The sequence below is a fragment of the Littorina saxatilis genome, linkage group LG2 (assembly GCF_037325665.1).
Source record: "Littorina saxatilis isolate snail1 linkage group LG2, US_GU_Lsax_2.0, whole genome shotgun sequence".
Taxonomy (NCBI): domain Eukaryota; kingdom Metazoa; phylum Mollusca; class Gastropoda; order Littorinimorpha; family Littorinidae; genus Littorina; species Littorina saxatilis.
The window spans coordinates 1,945,508-1,970,051 of record NC_090246.1 but is presented as its reverse complement, the minus strand read 5'-3'; the positions used below and the strand labels follow the sequence as shown (position 1 = coordinate 1,970,051).

The following is a 24,544-nucleotide window of genomic DNA, read 5'->3' as shown; positions in this document are numbered from 1 at the left end:
TGTCCTTCCCCAGAAACCTCTATTGTTCAGTATCACAGTATAGTGCAATCGATGTCAGTTTATCTTACGCCAGTAAATCAGTCGTCTGGCAAACTGGTTCTTCTGGTCAGTGCATTAGAGGATGTCAAATGTGTTCTGGAAAGTATGAAGGGTTTACCCTCATGAAAATTCAGACTGCTTTCTCGCTAAATTCCTTCCCAATCTGCCACCAACACCGCCCAAAATCTTCTCCATTACTGCAACGATTCACAGGACCGATGACAAAAGACACACCAGCGAAGAGCTCTCGTCGTTGCGCTTCAAGGTAAACTGCCTTGCCCCACCCTTCGATCTCCAACGATCATTGCGGATCGGTCATCGATCGGACACAGTGAAACAGCTCGTGTGGCCTCTACCGGTCACCGGCCATCTCAGCGAGGCTGCTGTCCGATCGACCCAGCGCGTGCTGCACGCGCACAAGGGAGCTAATCAAGCTTAGGGGAAGACACTGCAGGGAAGCTTCCGGTCGTAGCTGGAAGCAGTCCTGGGGATATTCTCTTCAGTTGCTTGCTCGAGGAAGTCCGAGGGACACATTTCTGAAGACACCGCAGAGAAGCTTTCGGCTAGCGACAAGCAGTCCTGGGGATATTCTCTTCAGTTGCTTGCTCGGGGAAGTCCGAGGGTCACATTTCTGAAGACACTGCAGAGAAGCTTCCGGCTAGCGAGAAGCAGTCCTGGGGATATTCTTTTCAGTTGCTTACTCGAGAAAGTCTGAGGGACACATTTTTGCTGTTTCGTTGGCGTAACTCGAGGACGCCATGCACGGTGCTCTCTGATTGGAGCCCGGTAGAGTTTGGGGGACATTCCCTTCTGAAGCCTAAAAATAATTTGAGGTATATATTTCTCATGTGCAATTTTCTGCTGACAATTTGCCACGAAACAGTTTCTCGAGGTCTGCGTGACAAAATTGTGCCAAGGTATTCCCAGTTTCTAACCTGGTGCCAACTCCCCACACCTCCACCCTCCCCCCTCCCCTCATCACCCTTTACCAACCTGACACAGTCAGCACAGTTCTAAGTCTTGGACCTGGTGCCACATTCCCGCTTGCCCCCCCCCCCCCCTCCCTCTCTCCTTCTCTCTCATGCGCTGCCCCATTCCCCTCCCCTGCTCTTTTCTATCTACCCGGGGTTACCTCCCCTTCCCTTTACATTCAATTACCTCCCCTGCTGCGCGTCTCTTTTAATGCGCGTCATTGTCTTGCCTTGTTCGACATCAAAATCATTTTTAGCGCCGTTCTATCCGGACGGCCAGCGCGGCCACAATGGGGGGAACACACAAAACAATCTCTGCGTCAATCGAAGCAAAAACAGGTGCGTGCTATACGGTTGTATCGTTCTCCTACTCAGTAAACCCGGTGCAAAACGGATGGAGTTGCTGTGGGGTAGAAGCTGTGGAAGAAGGAGGAGGAGGGACAGACAGACGGACAGACAGACAGACAGACAGACAGACGGACAGACAGACGGACAGACAGACGGACAGACAGACGGACAGACAGACGGACAGACAGACGGACAGACAGACGGACCGACAGACACAGACGAAGAAAGTTAGAAAAAGAAGAAGAAGAAGAGAGAGAGAGAGAGAGAGAGAGAGAGAGAGAGAGAGAGAGAGAGAGAGAGAGAGAGAGAGAGAGAGAGAGAGAGAGAAAAGAAAAAGAGAGAGAGAAAAGAAAAAGAGAGAGAGAGAGAGGAAGAGAGAGAGAGAGAGAGAGAGAGAGAGAGAGGAAGAGAGAGAGGAAGAGAGAGAGAGAGAGAGAGAGAGAGAAAGAGAGAGAGAAAAGAAAAAGAGAGAGAGAGAGAGGAAGAAAGAGAGAGAGAGAGAGAGAGACGAAGAGAGAGAGAGAGAGAGAGAGAGAGAGAGGAAGAGAGAGAGAGAGAGAGAAAGGGGGAATTCCACAAAATGCTTTTGTATCAGTTAGACAAGGGGAGAGGTTTGAAGAGACAGAGACAGATAGGCAGACAAACAGAAAGACAGACAGACAGACAGACAGACAGGAATGTAAGACTTTGGTGAATAAGAGGGTGATGGAACTGTTGAAAGAAGACAAGGGGAAAAAAACAAAAGTGCTTGCCATCCTACATCGGTATTTGAGAGAACTATCACGCAGAATGAGAAGACAGGAGGTAGGGGAGACAAACAGGTAGGGGAGACAAACAGACAGAGAGACAACGGCAGAGACAGAGACATGCAGCGATGGGTGATAGATAGAGAAAAATCAACACAACAGCTTTTCGCCATAACTGGCTATTCAGGAGAAGTGTCTCATCGATTATTTAACAGGTTTTCACTGGTTCCGGCACTGGAACGTGTTAAAAAGTCGGATCGGTAAAGTCGGATAAGACCTTGTGTTATGTTTGGATTTTGGATTATATCCATGGAAAAATCCCTGTCTGTTCGCATAAATGATGAAACTGACAATACAGCTGTTGAATTCCAGAGAAATGTTTTTAATTGGTAGCACAGGAGCAATCAATTAGAGCATCTATCCTCTTTGGTCACGTGATGATGACATTTCTTCTTTAATGCAATTGCGATGACGATTAAGGTCTTCTTCTTTAAATGGCAGAGGGGTTGTTAGTTTATACCAATGCCGGGACAATAAATTCTCCCATTCAAATCGCAATTATTTTTTCAAAATCGATTGGGGTACAGATGAATAATTAACAAAGCTAGACTACATCACCATGATAAATGCACGATTCATTTCCCATAACTGGCCGCAAACGGGTAGACGCAAATTGCAGCAAGTACACGCCTGTTCTTATTGTTCTTAGCAAATGCTATGCTATGCTAACCTGGGTTTTTTTTTGTCCCAGAACTAGCGTCTATTTAATTTGGGACATGACGTGATTATACACTAAGCAAACGTGAAACTCCATAAGAGAATGTTACTTCAAAATGTAGATAAAATGTCACACAAACAAAGTCTTACATTCCTGTCTGTGCACAAAGTCTTACATTCCTGTCTGTCTGTCTGTCTGTCTGTCTGTCTGTCTGTCTGCCTATCTGTCTCTGTTTCTTCAAACCTCTCCCCTTGTTTACACGGACTTACAAAAAAGAAAAGTGTTGTGTTGTTTTGACCTATGCACGTCGTCTGATGTCTCTTTCTGCAGGCGAGCATACAAGTCCAATGAGCAATTTCTCAGCACGTAATACTAAGACGATGTTCGGAAATAACTCTTTCGGGAGTTGTACTGGTGTTGGAAGAGTTGCGTCCCTTGGAAACAATGAGGCAACACACACAGAGAGCGATCAGCAGACTCAAGCCAGCATAGAGTCACAGTGTCAGTGAATAACAAAGTCCGATGTGCACATAACGGCTGTGCTTAATTGCGTCCCTTGGAAACAATGAGGGAACACACACAGAGAGCTAACAGCAGACTCAAGCCAGCATAGAGTCACAGTGTCAGTGAATAACAAAGTCCGATGTGCACATAACGGCTGTGCTTAATTGCGTCCCTTGGAAACAATGAGGCAACACACACAGAGAGCGATCAGCAGACTCAAGCCAGCATAGAGTCACAGTGTCAGTGAATAACAAAGTCCGATGTGCACATTACGGCTGTGCTTAATTGCGTCCCTTGGAAACAATGAGGCAACACACACAGAGAGCGATCAGCAGACTCAAGCCAGCATAGAGTCACAGTGTCAGTGAATAACAAAGTCCGATGTGCACATTACGGCTGTGCTTAATTGCGTCCCTTGGAAACAATGAGGCAACACACACACAGAGCTATCAGCAGACTCAAGCCAGCATAGAGTCACAGTGTCAGAGAATAACAAAGTCCGATGTGCACATTACGGCTGTGCTTAATTGCGCCCGAAGGTGACTTCGCGAAGACTTTTGACCGAACATTCAGTGCCAAAGTTTCGGACAGCCAGATTCGTGAAGTCGACTTTGCGAGGTTGACCCAATTGATGTCAGTCTTAAACGCAGGGTTTCCTCCATGTGATGAGCTTTTCTTCTTAAAAATATGCTTGTTGGAATTCGCAATTCTATGCCACTATTATCGCTTTCATCACTTATCAGTGGCCACTAGTGTTTGCCTCAATGTCATTCAAAGGGACGTAACTCCACAGTGAATTAAAAAAACACGTTAGAGTTATTTCCGGAAGTCGTCTATTTTCGGTTGCACGACGAGTGCAGAGCCTAACCAATATTTGCAGGTTGCACGACGAGTGCAGAGCCTTACCAATATTTGCAGGTTGCACGACGAGTGCAGAGCCTAACCAATATTTGCAGGTTGCACGACGAGTGCAGAGCCTAACCAATATTTGCAGGTTGCACGACGAGTGCAGAGCCTAACCAATATTTGCAGGTTGCACGACGAGTGCAGAGCATAACCAATATTTGCAGGTTGCACGACGAGTGCAGAGCCTAACCAATATTTGCAGGTTGCACGACGAGTGCAGAGCCTAACCAATATTTGCAGGTTGCACGACGAGTGCAGAGCCTAACCAATATTTGCAGGAACATGAGACGTTTGAACTTCGCGGACAATCGCGCTATGAAAGCTGATACACGGATGCCATCCTTATGTTTCCAATTCATGCTGATTTTCTTGATTTTAACAGTCGGTGAAATCAGACACGCATCACAAATGCAGCCATTCATTAACTTGCATCACATACCCTATGATATGTTCACACACACACACACACACACACACACACACACACACACACACACACATACACACACACACACACACACACACACACACACACACACACACACAATCAACAACAACAGACATGGTCATCATCTAAATGTGTGAGTAGTGCAGTTGCTTAATATTCTGTTCCAAAGCTCGGAAGAGCATCCAGATCGTTATCTTGTGCAAGTGCATTAGCTTGTGCATAAAAGGGCACTCAGTCAAAACATTGCTCATTCATCCGGAAAATGATGTCCGCAAAGCACAAGGTCATGCTTTATGTTGGGTGTAACATGCACGATCATCAAATGCAACTGGCATTTAAACAAAGCCACCTTAGAAATATCACTGTGTATGCAATAATGTGAACCAAAACAAAACCGTTCGCGCTCAGTTTACGAGAATAATACGAGCATCTTTCGACTAAGACAAAGCCAAACATCAACAGTCAGGCTGCTTTCTAGAGCCATAAGTATTTCGCTGCATTAAGTGCCATAAGTATTTCGCTGCATTAAGTGCCATAAGTATTTCGCTGCATTAAGTGCCATAAGTATTTCGCTGCATTAAGTTCGATAAGTATTTCGCTGCATTAAGTTCCAAGATTGACAAAATCATAGGTGTTAGTTAGGAAATAAATGTAGCATAAAATGACCACTCCGCACATAAAGCAGCCAGACTGTCCCTCCTAGACTGGGTTGATCTGTGGTGGTACGCATGATGGTTGTCTTAGGTAGGAAGGTATCTTTCAACAGTACATGTAATCATCACAACTGGCATAAACGAATCCAATAGCTCCCGTTCAAAACACGATCGTCTAGATAACAGCGGCTTCAGGCTGTTTTCAAAATGGATCAAAATAATATGCAAAATACAGCTGTGTCTGGCTTGTCGTTGGTAGTGTTCGTTACAAGTATAGCCTTCAACCCGTTCTCTTTCGCTGTTCATACACGTTCCCCGTCCCGTAAACCATCCCTTCGTGTCATCTGCGTGCGTGCGTGATTGGTTGTGTCTGTCTGGCTGGCTGGTTGGCTGGTTGGCTGGTTGGCTGGCTGCCTGTCTGTCTATCTGCCTGTCTCTAGCTGTGTCTGTGTCTGTCAGTCTGTACCGGTATAGGCTAAAAACTAAAAACAATATCTAACTGCCGGAATGGCTTAAAAGTCAATTGAAGCAAGAACGAACCCAGTTCATGAAATGAAGATACTTCACAATATTTTTCATACGCAGATGGTAATCATGTCCTACGTAATAACTTCGAGTTATTCAGATGACATGAGACAGCACACAAACAATAAAATAAACAAGTAAACAAATAAGTCAAACAAAATGAAGACATCCCCGATATTTTTGACGCGTCTTGCCTAGAATCATTGCAGTTGTATACTGCTCTACATCCGAGCCGCTGGATAGCCATCAAAGTGAGATGTAGAGATATATTCCACACGATGACTTCAACACCCATGATTGATTGTATCCATATCAACCACTCACCCCCTGGGGTTAGGATACGCTCTGCTGATGATATCGCTTTACCTGGCCAAAAACTCGGCAATGTTACGGCAAACATACCACTCATTGAAGTACACATGTCTGTATGCGGTTAGTTTGGCTAAGTGTCTTTCTTAAATTGTTGTTGTCAAATGCTGTTGTTTTAGAGTGTGGTCTGCTAGAGTTGCGAGCAGTTGCAGTTCGTTTTTGTCCCTTGGCAAAGTGTTTGTGTGTTTGCGCGCATTATTTCTAGACGAATGAGCATTGTTGTTTCCAAATGCTGTTGTTTTCGAGTGGGTTCTCCTAGAGTTGATAGCATTATCTGTTCGTTTTTAACAGTACGAGGAATTTCCCATAAACTTAAACCCAGCACGGAAACAAATTCCCAACAAACGTGTATTTATTTTGACAACTAAACGGATTAAAACCGCAATTGATTCATTCGTCAAACAGCTACGTTGATGTGTACCTTACATGGTTATTAATCAAACACGTGTCTTCAAGAATTTCAACCCGAACACACGTGAGAAAAAAAACGTACTTCAATGTTCTTATTCCGTTCACCATAAATCCTCCTATTTGTTGTAAACTTCATACAAATCGTACATACAAAGCGTAGAAGGAGAATCACAATGAGAAAGGGCAAATCATGCAAATATTAGAAATAGGAGCTTCAGGTCAGGGCTTTTGCTTCCATCAGCACTGTCCTCAAAGAATGGCCATTTCATGTCCAACAAAGCTTCAGTTGGAGAGGGCGTGAAAGCCAAAAATTCCCCTCCACTTACAAGCTATACACAGAATATTGGGCAAAGAAGACCTTCGCTATGAGTAGCGTGACAATCAAACATGCCTTTTTTCCCTGAGAAAATCTAATATCAATTCTCAATCTTTAAATGGCACGACAGCCAACACCCCTATCCACAATCGCACACGATTTCTACAGAGCCATCATAAGAAAGGCAAAGTAAAGGCATCTTCGTTGTGAGCATCGTGAGAAAAATTATCCCTCCCTCCAAAGAAAATACAAAAAATCATTTCTGCATGTCTCCATGGGGTGAGAAAGCCGAATTCCAATCCACTTACAAGATCTAAAGAGAATATTAGGCAAGAAGGGTGAGGACTTGAGAAAAATTCCTCTTTCCCAGAGAAAATCCTCAGACCATTTTCTCCCATCAAACACTTGTCACAGAGCCAGGTGAACATCCAGGGACACCCTGATTTTACGACCACCTCGGCCGTAGCTGAAAAGGGGGAGGAATCTGCAATGTAACGTTGATGTGGAACCACATGGGTAAAGGAAAAAAGGAGAGAGAGAGAAAACGTCAATGTTGTTGGTGTCATATTTTCGGCTTTCCTGGGATCGCTTCTCTTGAGAGGTTGAAAACAAGCCTCAACAAGTCAGGCCCGGGTCCCAAGCCGTCCATTGTAATGTCCGCACACCAGCCATCTTCAAGCCGCTCGCCGACAAAGCCTCGATGGCTCGCCAATTGTCCACTTGACAGCCACTTAAAAGTCCAGAGTACAGTCCCCCTGCGGGACGCGACTCCCCAACAGTAACGTGTAAAATGGTTTTGTACCCAAGGCTCCCCTTGTCGTGGTCGCCGCAACGTTGCTCCAGAAGCCAGGGCCATTAACAGGGTCCGATATAAAGAAATATTCCCCGCGCGAATTCAAGAAATATCGCCCTCTCAATCACAGAAAGATAGGCGGGGGTACGGGTGACTCCGCACTTGTACGCGAAAACGAGGCTCGGGTGAGATATATACATACGGAAACATAGCCACTTAAATCAATTGGAGTGAAGTCTTGTGGACTGTGAGTGTTCGTCGTTTGGTGACGATTGTTCTCCTCTCTCTGGGCTTGGTTCATTAGAAATTCTGACATTCGTTCAGACTTGTCCCAGGCCATTCATTGAATCGTGAATAATTTTAATGGAACAGTTCTATGGTATTTTTATTTCTTAAAGTCGAGTACGGAGCCACCCTGATAATGTTCTGGCACCGATACCTGCAGAGTATAAGCAGATTACGGTGAAGTTCTGAAGTAAAATTACATCGATTAATGTAAAACGGGGCAATCATTTCTTCCCGTTGGTTGAATTAATTGCTCGTTTTGATGTGGCTTTGCAAAGTCAAAGCAAAACCCATTAAATATATGGTTTGAATGAGATTAGCTGCTCCGTTTAATCTTAAGTGGTGGGGAATGAAGAATAAACTAGTTGATTTATGTTTTAACGTGTTAGCGATTATATGAGAATATAATGCAAATGGGTAACCTATTATAACATTCGCAAGCGCTGGCAATCATAGATCTATAATTATGTATGTTTAATTGCCCAAAACGATCCTACCCCTCCCAATCCGCAACACCCAACATCACTTTGCCAGAATGATGAAATAAAACCTGTGTGATAGAAAATAGATTGTTCTACGTTTGAATTATTCCCCTTTACACATAAAAAGACAACTAAAACGAAAACTGAGATTTGCAATGATTTTTTGTTTAAAGGCACAGTAAGCCTCCCGTAAACCATCACAGATACGGTCAGGCTTTTACACACAGTACAAACACCCTTTCATTTAAACACTCACCGATTGAGAACATCCTAGGTGCCCTCCGTAAAGAGCGAACAATTTTCAAAGAATTTATTTTTGCGTGGTTTATCTTACCCCTGAGCCATCGTGAACCCGTGTGATCCAGTTTCCCTTTTTCACAATGTAGTCGTCAGTTAGTCATTTGAATGCGACTCGATGTGAGCTTATTTACAATAGCACGTTTTTATGCACGAAACAAACGGCTGTGGTTCACAAGAACTCTAACGATGGCTTTTGACTGTTGAGAGGAACGGCGATATGCACTGATAAACCGTCGTCTGCTACGACCCTTGCGTGACCCTGCTTCCGGGCTTTTCTTTTTTCAAACTTTCACAACTTCGAATTGTACTGATCTTGTCTTGATGAAAAAAGAATTCTTTTATGATTAAAGAATGTTTGTGTAACAAGCTGTCAATTTATTATTTAGATTTTAAAAGTTAGGTCTTGCGCAAAAACGCACCACGGTCCAAAAACATTTTGATAATCATCGATTCACGGCTATCGCCAGTTTATATCGATAGAATGAGACCCGAAGGGAAGTAACTCATGTTTGACCTGAGTTCAGGATGGGTCCAAAAAGTGTTCGCCGAGACAATCTGCAAAATTAATTCTTTAAAAATTGCTCGCTCTTTACGTAGGGCACCTAGGATGTTCCCGTTTGGTGAGCGTTCAAATGGAAGGGTGTTTGTACTGTGTGTAAAAGCCTGACAGTATCTGTGATGGTTTACGGGAGGCTTACTGTCCGGGCGTGATTTCCGGTATCATAACAGCCGTCCAGCACCAAAACGAGGCGCCATTGTTGTAGAAGACCAAGTCCACGAAAATAAATTCTTTGAAAATTTCTCACGCTCGACAGAAAGCAGCCAGGATGTTCCCGTTCGGTGAGCGTTCAAATGGAAGTATGCTTGTACTGTATGTAGACGCTCGGGGAGCTCTGTGATGGTTTACGGGAGGCTTACTGTGCCTTTAAACACTCAACACTTCATCTGATTCTTACGCTCATTGCGACGTGCATTCCAGATCGTAATCAGACTATTCCAAACCAGGTTGAATAGAAAAGTGTTATATATAGACGCAGATATATTAGATTAGATTAAAGACATGTACACCGACCCATGGACACGAATTTACACACACACACATGCGTTCACACACATACATGCATACATACACGCACAAACACACACACACACACACACACACACACACACACACACACACACACACACACACACACATACAGTGATATAGTAAGAGAGGGAGAGAGAGGGAGAGAGAGAGAGAGAGAGAGAGAGAGAGAGAGAGAGAGAGAGAGAGAGAGAAATTGTGACAGAGAAAGAGAGACAGAGACAAAGAGAGATTTTTACAGAGAAAGAGAGACAAAGAGACAGAGAGAGAGAGAGAGAGTCAGGGAAAGAGAGACAAAGAGAGAGAGAGAGAGAGAGAGAGAGAGAGAGAGAGAGAGAGAGAGAGAGAGAGAGAGAGAGAGAGAGAGAGAGAGAGAGAGAGAGAAAGCAACTTGACGATACCCTTTTATCATCTAATCAACACAATTACCTGAAGGTGCCCATTGCGATGCCCAGTTGTGATGGTCCATGTTTCCATGGTGATCTAGCCGCAGAGCCATTTCTTCAGGTCAGTAGTGTCCACTCTTCTTACAAATATCCACACAATTGTCCTGTTTACGGGTACTCCAACCAAAAAAAGCCGTTTCAGCTGAAAGTCACTCCAAAGTCAAACACTAGTAATTTATGAATCCAGGAATCAGCGAGTACTGTTTGGTCAACAACCAACGGACATCTTCAGGCAAAATGTTGTCAGATTTCACCAAGAACGCCAAATTATGCTGTAACAAATATCCACAATAAAGAATCTGCAGGTACACGGGTACCAAGCTTCAAAACTGATCTTCCTCCATAAACACTTGACAGTATTAATAAACACAAATACCTTTCAAACGGTCAATAATCGCGAACACCCTTCAACACACAAGAAACCACTAGAACTTTCTTCAATATTGTCCGGGATTTTCAGTCGTTGGATCGAAGACACTCCGCCTCTAGCCAGTTCTTAGAATGGCCGGTAATCCTAAACAGGTGTCGCCACGCAAACAAACCCAGTAGAATTGTCTTCCAAACTTTCCGTGATTTTCAATCAGAGTCGTCGGATCGAAGGCGCCGTGCATGCGTTGAGTTTATTCTCAGAATGGCCTATAGTGAGTCTATTCTCAGAATGGCCTATAGTGAGTCTATTCTCAGAATGGCCTATAGTGAGTCTATTCTCAGAATGGCCTATAATCGAACATACCTGTTAGACTGCTTTCTTTGAACAAACATCCGCATCCAAAACATAACAATCTTTCTTGGTCAAAAATCACGAACAGCTTTCAACACAGAAATGTTTCAAAAACTGTCCGAGATTTTTTAGTCTTTGTCGATCGAGGACGCTCCGTGCAGAGCCTGTCCTCAGATTGGACAATAATCGAACATCCGTCAGAAAAGGGTGGGCACAGTTCTCCGTGGAACACTGACGTCGCGTCGACGAGTGTAATTATATCCTGTCAGAAAATGCCAACAGCTTGATGTCAAAATGATTCTGTTTCAGCGGGTCAATAGAAAAGCTTTTTATTTCCCTCCTAGTGACAAAAGTTGGTTCATGTGACGCGTTTATAGTGCAGATAACACAAGGCGCGCTGTACAGGGAGACAAGTCGGTTGACATGGTTTAATAATTGTGTTGAACGCTTAAGCCAAATGTCGATTTGTCTGATTTAGAACTTAATCTCACCGACGTGTTTTTAAAAAAAAACACTTTTATTCTTAAAATTTTACTCTATCTGAATATTGTTTTCGCATTAGTATTTGCTGGCTACATACATGTCAAAATTAACAAAACGTTATAAACTCCGAGGTTTCAACCGAATCAGAATTTGGGCATGAATAATATGGTCACAAAATATCCTAAATGCAAACATTGAATTTTTTATTATAATCTTGAGGAGTTAGTCTTCACTTCCGGATTTCAATCAATTTTTGAACCAAGGTTGTTTTTGGGGTTTTTTTTACCTGATATTTCAATACCGAGTCCAATCCAGAAAAAAATACGCACACTTCTTTTTCAAATCTGGGCAGTAAAATCCTTGGGAAAATAACACAGGAAGCACCTTCACCGATCATGAAAAAGAAATCATCCCAATACTGTCAATCCAGTGAGCGAGACTGAAAGTAAGCCGCTGAACCAACGTGAAGTCTAACTGACGTTGTGACAAAGTGACCGTGTCGAACATTCTACCACGCGTGTCCTTCTCCTACGACTTCCCCCTTTTCCTCCCCCTCCCCCCTCCTTATCCTTCTCCCTCCAGCCCCGTCCCAACTACTCCAGCCAGTCGATTGGAAAATCCACAACAAACCCGAGAGAGCTCACAACAAATCGCCGCGGAAGTCAGCCAACCTCACGGCCACTGGGGGGAATGACTTGGTTCATTGTCTTTCTTTACACTGACAAACTTCTACCTGGGATGGATGGCAGCCGATTTTTTTTTTTTTTTTGCACACACAATCCGAAAGACAGTAGTAATAGCGCACGCATACACACGTACACCAAAGAGTTTCTCCCAGCTCTTTGCCAGTACAGACAGACTCCTGTCATTCTATCTCTGTTGTGACACAAATGACTGGCCCCGAGGAATCTCAATAATTCACTGGCCGGGCCACGCTTGGACGGATCAGTGGGAGGTATCCCCCCAGCTATACGCACGGATGGGCTCGCTTGAGAGGAAAACAACAACACTGATTGGCCAGTCCGGGCGGGGAGTCCTTGTACTGTAAGTCACCGTCACAGACCCCCCCCCCCCCCCCCCCATTTTCTTCCATCCCGAGGTGGGATGGGGGAGTGGGATGATGGTGGAGGGGGAAGGAGGATGTGTAACTGTGACATACAAGTCGTCACACGCATCAGCAGTCATGATCGGTCACCGTTGCATTCACACTGGGGGACATGACAGGAAGAGTGCAGACAACATCCTTCATTTTCACACATCACATTTCGACCTGGACTGAGAGAGAACGACTTCAAATCGATTTGATTTATTTCTTCCTTTTTCTATACATGTTATTGTGTTTGATTTGAGTAGGTTTTAATTTCTTATTGATGTATTTTTCTTTTTGTTCTTTTTTTTCTTTTTCTTTTTTTTTTACTGGAGGGAAAAGTGCAGCACAATATCGTTAATTTTCCATACCTCATATTACACATTTAACTCAGAGAGTAACCGCTGATTAAATGATGTTCTTTTTTTAATGGTGTTATTGTAATTCATTTTGTTCATAATATTTTGTTGAATTTTAATCAGTCATGTGGATTTGCTTTGAATATTTATGTTGAGATGCATAGCTTTTGGAGCCGTGACTAATTCTTATTTTTTTATTTTTAATGTTTGTCTCAATTTCTTTTGTTTTATGAGCCGTGTCCTGGCTTTATTATATTTTGCTTTGCTTTCTCATCTGTCGGTTTTATTTTGTATCGTTTTGGATTTTTAATTTTGTTTTCCATTGTCTTGTTTTTAAGGAAATGCAGCAAAATTGTGATTATTGAAAACCAATAACAATAAAATTTTCTTTTCTGTCACTGCGAGAATTTTAATATTTTTCGCCCGTTAACAGAACTTTGATTTCACTTGGGATTCTTTTGTGAAACATCAAAAGTTTAAGAACAACAAATGAGTTTACCTTTCTGCAACAGTGAGGGAGAAAAACACGAGAAAAAAATAGTTTGAGAAGGCCACAACATCCTGATGGTCCTATAAAATGTTGCAACAAGAACAACAAGCACTTTCCCCACCTCCTGTATCACCAACCCCTTCCCATTTTCTGCTTGTCTGTGTATCTGTTTTGTTTTTGTTTTGTTTCTTCGTTTCCTGAAATGAGTTAATGTTATTATTCCGCCATCATGCTAACCCTTGTTTTGTAATTACTATGATTGCTTAAAATAAGCATTATATGCTTGAGTATGTAATCATCCATGCATTGTTCTTGTCATGATTAAAATTGAATAAAGTTCTGTTTAAACCAACAACAAGCACACAACAAATTAAACCATTTTTGAATGACAAATATTGATACCTTTTTCGTACAGAGAAACAAAACTGAGAATTGGGTAGAGGGACCCCCCCCCCCCCTCACATACCCCCCTCCCCCCCCCCCCCCCCTGCCACTTCTCCTGGGGGCTTTTGAAATGTTACAACCACAACAACATTAAACCAGCACACAGCAACGTAATAGATTTTCAAATGACAAATAATGATACCTCTTTGCTGCAGAGAAACAAAGCAAGGGATAGAGGGTAGAGGGACCCCACAGGACCCCACAGACTCTTGGGGGTCCTTGAAATGTTACAAAACAAGACCAACCCACAACAAGCACCATTACGACACCCCATGACAGGTATATCAGAGGGGGAAATCCCCCTGAAAGACATTTTCAGCCTTTTTCACGATCACTCCCCTCCTTCAGGCCACAGGCTCCCCCCTAGTGAATGGAACTCAGGACTGATTGATTCTTTGGTCGGGGGCTCAAATCCGCTGATCCGTAAAACCAACGTAGCGTGACAATGGCGCCAACGACAGGATTAAAGCCCCTCATCCCTTCCTTCCCTATTTTGCTTCTTCTTATAGAGACTTGGAGCGTGGTGTCTCTTTCTCTGTTCATGTCTATGTTTTATTTATTTTCATTTATTTTATTTTTATTTACGAGGATTTATATCGCGCACGTATCTCACCACACAAGGCGACTCAAGGCGCATGTTACCTATTAATGCCGTGTGAGATGGAATTTTTTTACACAATATATCACGCATTCACATCGGCCAGTAGATCGACTGCCTTTAGGCGCTGCATCCACCTTTCACGGCCTATTATTCCAGGTCACACGGGTATTTTGGTGGACATTTTTATCTACGCCTATACAATTTTGCCAGGAAAGACCCTTTTGTCAATCGTGGGATCTTTAACGTGCATACCCCAATGTAGTGTACACGAAGGGACCTCGGTTTATCGTCTCATCCGAAAGACTAGCACTTGAACCCACCACCTAGGTTAGGAAAGGGGGAAGAAAATTGCTAACGCCCTGACCCAGGGTCGAACTCGCAACCTCTCGCTTCCGAGCGCAAGTGCGTTACCACTCGGCCACCCAGTCCAGTTTTGTCTATGTTTCTAGCCCTGTGGTTGGTTGGTTGGTTGGTTGGTTGCTTGGTTGTTGTTCTTTCTTTATTTGGTGTTTAACGTCGTTTTCAACCACGAAGGTTATATCGCGACGGGGAAAGGGGGAGATGGGATAGAGCCACTTGTCAATTGTTTCTTGTTCACAAAAGAACTAATCAAAAATGTGCTCCAGGGGCTTGCAACGTAGTACAATATATTACCATACTGGGAGAATGCAAGTTTCCAGTACAAAGGACTTAACATTTCTTACATACTGCTTGTCTAAAATCTTTACAAAAATTGACTATATTCTATACAAGAAAAAATCTCTCTCTCTCTCTCTCTCTCTCTCTCTCTCTCTCTCTCTCTCTCTCTCTCTCTCTCTCTCTCTCCCTCTCCCTCTCTCCCTCCCTCTCTCCCTCTCTCCCTCCCTCTCTCCCTCTCTCCCTCCCTCCCTCCCTCCCTCCCTCTCCCTCTCTCCCTCCCTCTCTCCCTCTCTATCTCTTACTCACTAATACCATAAATATAATATATGTATTCTTAAACGGATTTTTGTTTTGATGTACATTTTCATTCAATTTTCTTTTCATGTTTGCTTGCTCTTCATTTAAACTGTACAATAGCCGCCATTTATATGTATTTTTCTAGAAAACTGTAAACACCACTATAAGCATTATGCTTGTTGTTGTTTACTCTATATGCGTTTTTTTATTTGTAAATAATGCACAAACGTTGAATAAAACAGTTTAAACAACTGAGTGACGTAAACAAAAGAGAAGATTTTTTTTTCTTTCGAAAATGACGTATTCCTGGACCGCCGGTTAATAAATCCGCCGCTTATTAAAGCCATTTTTCGTCGGTCCAGAAGTGGCTTTATTAAGCGGCGACCACTGTAGTATTGAGCCTGCCTGCATGTGTGCATGCGTGCATCACGGCGTTTCTGCAAGCACATGTGTCTGTTAGGCTCTTTGTTCAATTTTCTGCCACTCCTCTCACATCTGCCGGCGTAATAAACACTTAACAGAACACATAATAACAAACAATAGCAAGGCAACGCAAAATAAACATTAGATTTATCACGATAAAAATATCACTGAAAATACGACACCATCAACAGAAACTCTGCCCTGTCAGGTTATAATACTTTCATTTTTTACGTGTTTTCCTGAGTCACCCGACCACATGCAACATTAGCGCACATGCTATTGAAAATAATATTGAAACAACGCTCTCACCGGTTCGTTTGTGCAAATAATAATTTTATCACAAGATGACAATACAAAAACGAATATGAAAAAAATCTCCATGTAACCGACCCGCAAAACTAAGTTCAGCATCTCAAAAAACGACGTATATGTTTGCCGAGGAGATTTATTAATCCGTAGATTAGCACAGACCGTAAACTAACGTTTCCCAAACCAAGACTCCATTGCGTCACAAAATGTCCGCAAAGCCCTAATGACTAGGGCGCGTTATATTAATAACGTAACTTGATGACCCCATACAGGGAGGAATAAACGAGCCCGGAGGAGTCTTTTCATTCCATTTTATTCCTCAAAATCGCAGAAATACGAAGCCGGGCCCGCCCCAGCATAAAGGCGGGCGAATTCTGTAAGAATTATCATCGCTGAAAAATGCCGTCGTGTACAGTTTCCTCGAGGAGCCACAAAACGGGTTTCACGACGGGGTGGATGTGACGCGGAAGACAGCCACAAAAACTTGTTTCGGCGTGGAACTCTAGTCTGTAACTAGGGCGTGGAGACGGGGCTGTAACTAGGGCGTGGAGACGGGGCTGTAACTAGGGCGTGGAGACGGGGCTGTAACTGTCGTCTGCTGTGTTTTTGTCCGGAGAACAGAACCGTAAACGTTTTTGAAATGTTGGTCAAAGCGCCGAAAGCGTCTACTATTTCTGTTTCTTTGCCTTATTCTGCTGCCAACTTATCCCTCCCTCCCCATCCCACACGCCTTCCATTCTGGTTGTGATAACTGTCGTCTGCTGTAACGGTCGTCTGCTTGTCTTTTTGTCCCAAGTTGAATGTTTTTCAATATGTTGGTCATGTGGCCGAAAACAACAACTAATGCTGTTGTTTTTGTCTTATTCTGCTGCCGACCCCTCCCCCCCCCCTTTCACCTACAGTGGACCCCCCCCCCCCCCTACCAATTTTAAACTGCCTTAAATCTAGGGGCAACAAATCAAATAAGAGGGAGTAAGTCTTACAATGGGGAACATTTGCAGACATTGCGAACAAACAAAGTGAAAAAGCAAAGTATAAAATGGGGTTAAGTCTTAAATTTGGGGAAGGTGGGGGTGGGGGGGGGGAGGTGTCTTGAAAGGGAGGTTCTCCCATCTCTCCCAGCCCAAGTTACCTCCCTTCCCTTCCATCACACTTAGTTTTCATTCAAGGGAGAAATAGTTATGTCTTTCTCAACTAGGTAGCGTATGATGGAATGAAAAGCCCTACATTTTATCATCTTCACCAAGAGAAAAATGAAAAGCAAGATTTTGTATAACACAATTCTTATTGCGTCCCCCATATGCCCCCTTAATTTTGCTTTGAGAGCAAAGGTAACTTCTTTTTAAATACATATTTTAAGGACAATTACACTTTTTCAAGCACAGAAGTTCATGAATGTTTATGATTATAATGTAGTAATATAGTTGACACAGGTCGGATTAACGCTTAAAATACAAGGGGAAATTGTGACACTGATAAAGTATAATCTAGTTAACCTTTAAATTTCTTCTTGGTCACTATGTTGTCTTCCTTTCTGGTCGTTTTCCCCTTTTTACTTTTCTTTTTTGTCATCTGTATCTTTATTATTTTTTTGTTTTTTGCTGGTGAAAGCATAAGGGGTGGTAAGAGAGACGAAAGGGGGGGGGGGGGGGGTATCACAAGGATTCTCCACTAAACAATACAGTGTTATTTCCCCGGCTAGGGATATCATACATTTGTCAAATCTGACGCTATCTAAACTTGTTGCATTACGCTATTATCAGATCTCTATCCCGTCGCGATATAACCTTCGTTGTTGAAAACGACGTTAAACACCAAAGAAAGAAAGAAAGAAAGAAAGATCTCTATGACGGTGGCTAAAAACAAGTTGAAACCTTTGTTGGGGTGGGATCAGCAGGGATTTGTCTCCATAACGTGCAGCATAACATTTCAGACTTCATTGTCTCCGGCCTGCCAACATTCACACACTGACAGCATGCTATTCTATGCTCTGGGTGGGGTCTGTCTGTCTGTCTGTCTGTCTGTCTGTCTGTCTATCGGCCTGCCGGCCTGCCTGCCTGCCTGCCTGCCTACCTGCATGCGTGTCTGTCTGTCTGCCTGTTTGTATGTCTGCCTGTCTGCCTGCCTGCTTGCATGCCTGCCTGCGTGTCTGCCTGTCTGCGTGTCTGTCTGTCTGTCTGCCTGTCTGCCTGCCTGCCTGCATGCCTGCCTGCATGTCTGCCTGTCTGCCTGTCTGCCTGTCTGCGTGTTTGCGTGTCTGTGTGTCTGCGTGTCTGCGTGTCTGTGTGTCTGTGTGTCTGTGTGTCTGCGTGTCTGTGTGTCTGTGTGTCTGCCTGTCTGCCTGTCTGCGTGTCTGTCTGCGTGTCTGCCTGCCTGCGTGTCTGTCTGCGTGTCTGCCTGTCTGCGTGTCTGCGTGTCTGCCTGTCTGCGTGTCTGTCTGCGTGTCTGCCTGTCTGCGTGTCTGTCTGCGTGTCTGCCTGTCTGCGTGTCTGTCTGCGTGTCTGCCTGTCTGCGTGTCTGCCTGTCTGCCTGCATGCCTGCCTGCGTGTCTGCCTGTCTGTCTGTCTGCCTGTCTGTCTGTCTGCATGTCTGCATGTCTGCATGTATGCATGTCTGCATGTCTGCCTGTCTGCCTGTCTGCCTGTCTGCCTGCCTGCCTGCCTGTCTGCCTGTCTGCCTGTCTGCCTGTCTGCCTGTCTGCCTGTCTGCCTGTCTGCCTGTCTGCCTGTCTGCCTGTGTGTCTGTCTGTCTGTCTGTCTGCCTGTCTGCCTGTCTGCCTGTCTGCCTGTCTGCCTGTCTGCGTGTCTGCCTGTCTGCCTGTCTGCCTGTCTGCCTGTCTGCGTGTCTGCGTGTCTGCGTGTTTGTCTGCCTGCCTGCCTGCTTGCCTGTCTGCGTGTCTGCGTGTCTGCGTGTCTGCGTGTCTGCGTGTCTGTCTGTCTGCCTGTCTGCCTGTCCGTTCCTTCGAGATAGTACCCTTATCCACCCCCAACTTCATTCCCCCTTTACTTAGGAACATAAGTAAGTAGTAAAGTACGAGGTAATCAACACGCCAGACAATTACTTTCTAGACATGAAATGACCTGGGTAGGTATCTGTCAGCCTTTCGTTTGTTAGTCCGTCTGTGTCTGTCTTGTCTGTCTTGCCTGTCTGTACGCATCTCTGTTCTTGATATGTTTAAGCACACAACCAAATTCGCCCTCAACAGAAACGCCACATCAGACAATATAGAGTTTTCTCCCCTGTTGGTAGACACATTTCAAGTCCGTCCATATATGTCCGTCTGTGTCTGTCTTGTCTGTCTTGTCTGTCTGGCCTGTCTGTACGCATCTCTGTTCTTGACATGTTTATGCACACAACCAAATTCGCCCTAAACAGAAACGCCACATCAGACAATTTAGATTTTTCTCCCCTGTTGGTAGACACATATCAAGTCCGTCCATATATGTCCGTCTGTGCGTGTCTTGTCTGTCTTGTCTGTCTGGCCTGTCTGTACGCATCTCTGTTCTTGATATGTTTAAGCACACAACCAAATTCGCCCTCAACAGAAACGCCACATCAGACAATATAGAGTTTTCTCCCCTGTTGGTAGACACATTTCAAGTCCGTCCATATATGTCCGTCTGTGTCTGTCTTGTCTTTGCTTATCTCTGTTCCTGAGAGAGTTTCAGCGCACTGACATAGCACCCCGACAGAAATGCCCCATCATGCAGACTATATTACTCCCCCCCCCCCCCCCCCTATTGGTAGACAAGAACTTGTCACCCAGGTACAGAGGGACGACAGGGGGTGTTTGGTTGTCCTGTGCCAGTAACCAGACGCCGGGCTTTTTTCAGGCGTACAGCCAACACCTGCTGGGTAGATCTACCCCACTTGGCTGACGTTGCAACACGTCACAACTAAAACAGTAATTTGATGACGTGAGTAGGGGGCCCTGCGTGGGGGCTTTATTATTATTATAATTACTTCTTTTTACATTTAGTCAAGTTTTGACTAAATGTTTTAACATAGAGGGGGGAATCGAGACGAGGGTCGTGGTGTATGTGTGTCTGTCTGTCTGTGTGTGTGTGTAGAGCGATCTTTATGAAATTTGACATGAGAGTTCCTGGGTATGATATCCTCAGACTTTTTTTCATTTTTTTGATAAATGTCTTTGATGACGTCATATCCGGCTTTTCGTGAAAGTTGAGGCGGCACTGTCACGCTCTCATTTTTCAACCAAATTGGTTGCAATTTTGGTCAAGTAATCTCCGACAAAGCCTGGACTTTGGTATTGCATTTCAGCTTGGTGGCTTAAAAATTAATTAATGACTTTGGTCATTAAAAATCTGAAAATTGTAAAAAAATTATTTTTTTTATAAAACGATCCAAATTTACGTTCATCTTATTCTCCATCATTTTCTCATTCCAAAAACATATAAATATGTTATATTTGGATTAAAAACAAGCTCTGAAAATTAAAAATATAAAAATTATGATCAAAATTAAATTTTCGAAATCAATTTAAAAACACTTTCATCTTATTCCTTGTCGGTTCCTGATTCCAAAAACATATAGATATGATATGTTTGGATTGAAAACACGCTCAGAAAGTTAAAACGAAGAGAGGTACAGAAAAGCGTGCTATCCTTCTCAGCGCAACTACTACCCCGCTCTTCTTGTCAATTTCACTGCCTTTGCCATGAGCGATGCTACGAGTATACGGTCTTGCTGCGTTGCATTGCGTTCAGTTTCATTCTGTGAGTTCGACAGCTACTTGACTAAATGTTGTATTTTCGCCTTACGCGACTTGTTTACATTTAGTCAAGTTTTGACTAAATGCTTTAACATAGAGGGGGAATCGAGACGAGGGTCGTGGTGTGTGTGTGTGTGTGTGTGTGTGTGTGTGTGTGTGTGTGTGTGTGTGTGTGTGTGTGTGTGTGTGTGTGTGTGTGTCTGTGTGTGTCTGTCTGTCTGTCTGTCTTGTCTGTCTGTCTGTCTGTGTGTGTGTGTAGAGCGATTCAGACTAAACTACTGGACCGATCTTTATGAAATTTGACATGAAAGTTCCTGGAAATGATATCCCCGGATGGTTTTTATATTTAGTCAAGTTTTGACTAAATATTTTAACATCGAGGGGGAATCGAGACGAGGGTCGTGGTGTATGTGTGTGTGTCTGTCTGTGTGTGTGTGTAGAGCGATTCAGACTAAACTACTGGACCGATCTTTATGAAATTTGACATGAGAGTTCCTGGGTATGATATCCTCAGACGTTTTTTTCATTTTTTTGATAAATGTCTTTGATGACGTCATATCCGGCTTTTCGTGAAAGTTGAGGCGGCACTGTCACGCTCTCATTTTTCAACCAAATTGGTTGAAATTTTGGTCAAGTAATCTCCGACGAAGCCCGGACTTCGGTATTGCATTTCAGCTTGGTGGCTTAAAAATTAATTAATGACTTTGGTCATTAAAAATCTGAAAATTGTAAATAAATTATTTTTTTTATAAAACGATCCAAATTTACGTTCATCTTATTCTCCATCATTTTCTGATTCCAAAAACATATAAATATGTTATATTTAGATTAAAAACAAGCTCTGAAAATTAAAAATATAAAAATTATGATCAAAATTAAATTTTCGAAATCAATTTAAAAACACTTTTATCTTATTCCTTGTCGGTTCCTGATTCCAAAAACATATAGATATGATATGTTTGGATTGAAAACACGCTCAGAAAGTTAAAACGAAGAGAGGTACAGAAAAGCGTGCTATCCTTCTCAGCGTAACTACTACCCCGCTCTTCTTGTCAATTTCACTGCCTTTGCCATGAGCGGTGGACTGACGATGCTACGAGTATACGGTCTTGCTGCGTTGCATTGCGTTCAGTTTCATTCTGTGAGTTCGACAGCTACTTGACTAAATGTTGTATTTTCGCCTTACGCGACTTGTTTACATTTAGTCAAGTTTTGAGGGGGAATCGAGACGAGGGTCGTGGTGTGTGTGTGTGTCAGTGTGTGTGTGTGTGTGTGAGTGTGTGTGTGTGTGTGTGTGTGTGTGTGTGTGTGTCTGTGTCTGTGTCTGTGTGTGTGTCTGTGTGTGTGTGTGGATTCAGACTAAACTACTGGGCCGATCTTTATGAAATTTGACATGAGAGTTCCTGGGTATGATATCCCCGGATGTTTTTTTCTTTTTTTCGATAAATACCTTTGATGACGTCATATCCGGATTTTTGTAAAAGTTGAGGCGGCACTGTCACACCCTCATTTTTCCATTAAATTGATTGAAATTTTGGCAAAGCAATCTTCGACAAAGGCCGGGGTTTGGTATTGCATTTCAGCTTGGTGGCTTAAAAACTAATGAGTGAGTTTGGTCATTAAAAATCGGAAACTTGTAATTAAAATTATGTTTTTATTAAACGATCCAAAAACAATTTCATCTTATTCTTCGTCATTTTCTGATTCCAAAAACATATACATATGTTATATTTGGATTAAAAACAAGCTCTGAAAATTTAAAATATAAAAATTATGATCAAAATTAAATTTCCGAAATCGTTTTAAAAACTATTTCATCTTATTCCTTGTCGGTTCTTGATTCCAAAAACATATAGATATGATATGTTTGGATTAAAAACACGCTCAGAAAGTTAAAACGAAGAGAGGTACAGTAAAGCGTGCTATGAAGCACAGCGCAATCGCTACCGCGCCAAACAGGCTCGTCACTTTCACTGCCTTTTGCACTAGCGGCGGACTACGTTCAGTTTCATTCTGTGAGTTCCACAGCTTGACTAAATGTAGTAATTTCGCCTTACGCGACTTGTTACATTTAGTCAAGTTTTGACTAAATGTTTTAACATAGAGGGGGGAATCGAGACGAGGGTCGTGGTGTATGTGTGTGTGTGTGTGTGTGTGTGTGTGTGTGTGTGTGTGTGTGTGTGTGTGTGTGTGTGTGTGTGTGTGTGTGTGTGTGTGTGTGTGTGTGTGTGTATGTGTGTCTGTCTGTCTGTGTGTGTGTGTGTGTGTGTGTGTGTGTGTAGAGCGATTCAGACTAAACTACTGGACCGATCTTTATGAAATGTGACATGAGAGTTCCTGGGTATGATATCCCCGGCCATTTTTTTTCTTTTTTTCGATAAATACCTTTGATGACGTCATATCCGGCTTTTTGTAAAAGTTGAGGCGGCACTGTCACACCCTCATTTTTCCATTAAATTGATTGAAATTTTGGCAAAGCAATCTTCGACAAAGGCCGGACTTCGGTAGTGCATTTCAGCTTGGTGGCTTAAAAACTAATGAGTGAGTTTGGTCATTAAAAATCGGAAACTTGTAATTAAAATTATTTTTTTATTAAACGATCTAAAAACAATTTCATCTTATTCTGCGTCATTTTCTGATTCCAAAAACATATACATATGTTATATTTGGATTAAAAACAAGCTCTGAAAATTAAAAATATAAAAATTATTATCAAAATTAAATTTCCGAAATCGTTTTAAAAACTATTTCATCTTATTCCTTGTCGGTTCCTGATTCCAAAAACATATAGATATGATATGTTTGGATTAAAAACACGCTCAGAAAGTTAAAACGAAGAGAGGTACAGTAAAGCGTGCTATGAAGCACAGCGCAATCGCTACCGCGCCAAACAGGCTCGTCACTTTCACTGCCTTTTGCACTAGCGGCGGACTACGTTCAGTTTCATTCTGTGAGTTCCACAGCTTGACTAAATGTAGTAATTTCGCCTTACGCGACTTGTTCTTTTTTTCGATAAATACTTTTGATGACGTCATATCCGGCTTTTTGTAAAAGTTGAGGCGGCACGGTCACACCCTCATTTTTCAATCAAATTGATTGAAATTTTTGTAAAGCAATCTTCGACGAAGGCCATTTAAATTTGGAAATGTTGTCATATTGTTCAAGGTCTTTCTTTCTTTATTTGGTGTTTAACGTCGTTTTCAACCATTCAAGGTTATATCGCGACGGGGAAAGGGGGCAGATGGGATAGGGGAAAGGGGGGAGATGGGATAGAGCCACTTGTTAATTGTTTCTTGTTCACAAAAGCACTAATCAAAAAATTGCTCCAGGGGCTCGCAACGTAGTACAATATATGACCTTACTGGGAGAATGCAAGTTTCCAGTACAAAGGACTTAACATTTCTTACATACTGCTTGACTAAAATCTTTACAAACATTGACTATATTCTATACAAGAAACACTTAACAAGGGTAAAAGGAGAAACAGAACCTGTTAGTCGCCTCTTACGACATGCTGGGTAGCATCGGGTAAATTCTTTCTCGTCCCAACCAATATGGGACTCCCCCTAACCCGCGGGGGGTTTGTTCAAGGTCGTAAAAGGGAGGTGTGAC

General features: G+C 43.0%; 1 protein-coding gene across 2 annotated transcripts in view; it reads right to left on the bottom strand.

Moving 5' to 3' along the window:
* LOC138957746 (paired box protein Pax-5-like) overlaps window positions 1–24,544 on the bottom strand; it is a 255,055-nt gene that overhangs the window by 221,063 nt on the left and 9,448 nt on the right. The window contains exons 1-2 of one of the 2 annotated variants that reach the window (XM_070328820.1): window positions 11,881–12,084; window positions 10,331–10,619 (exon numbers count right to left, since the gene is read on the bottom strand). The exons of the other annotated variant lie outside the window; for it this stretch is intronic. Of the exons in view, the coding sequence (XP_070184921.1) occupies window positions 10,331–10,400 (70 nt within the window). The 5' untranslated portion in view covers window positions 10,401–10,619; window positions 11,881–12,084. Of the gene's footprint in view, window positions 1–10,330; window positions 10,620–11,880; window positions 12,085–24,544 lie in introns of those variants that run through there. 2 annotated transcript variants of the gene reach the window in all.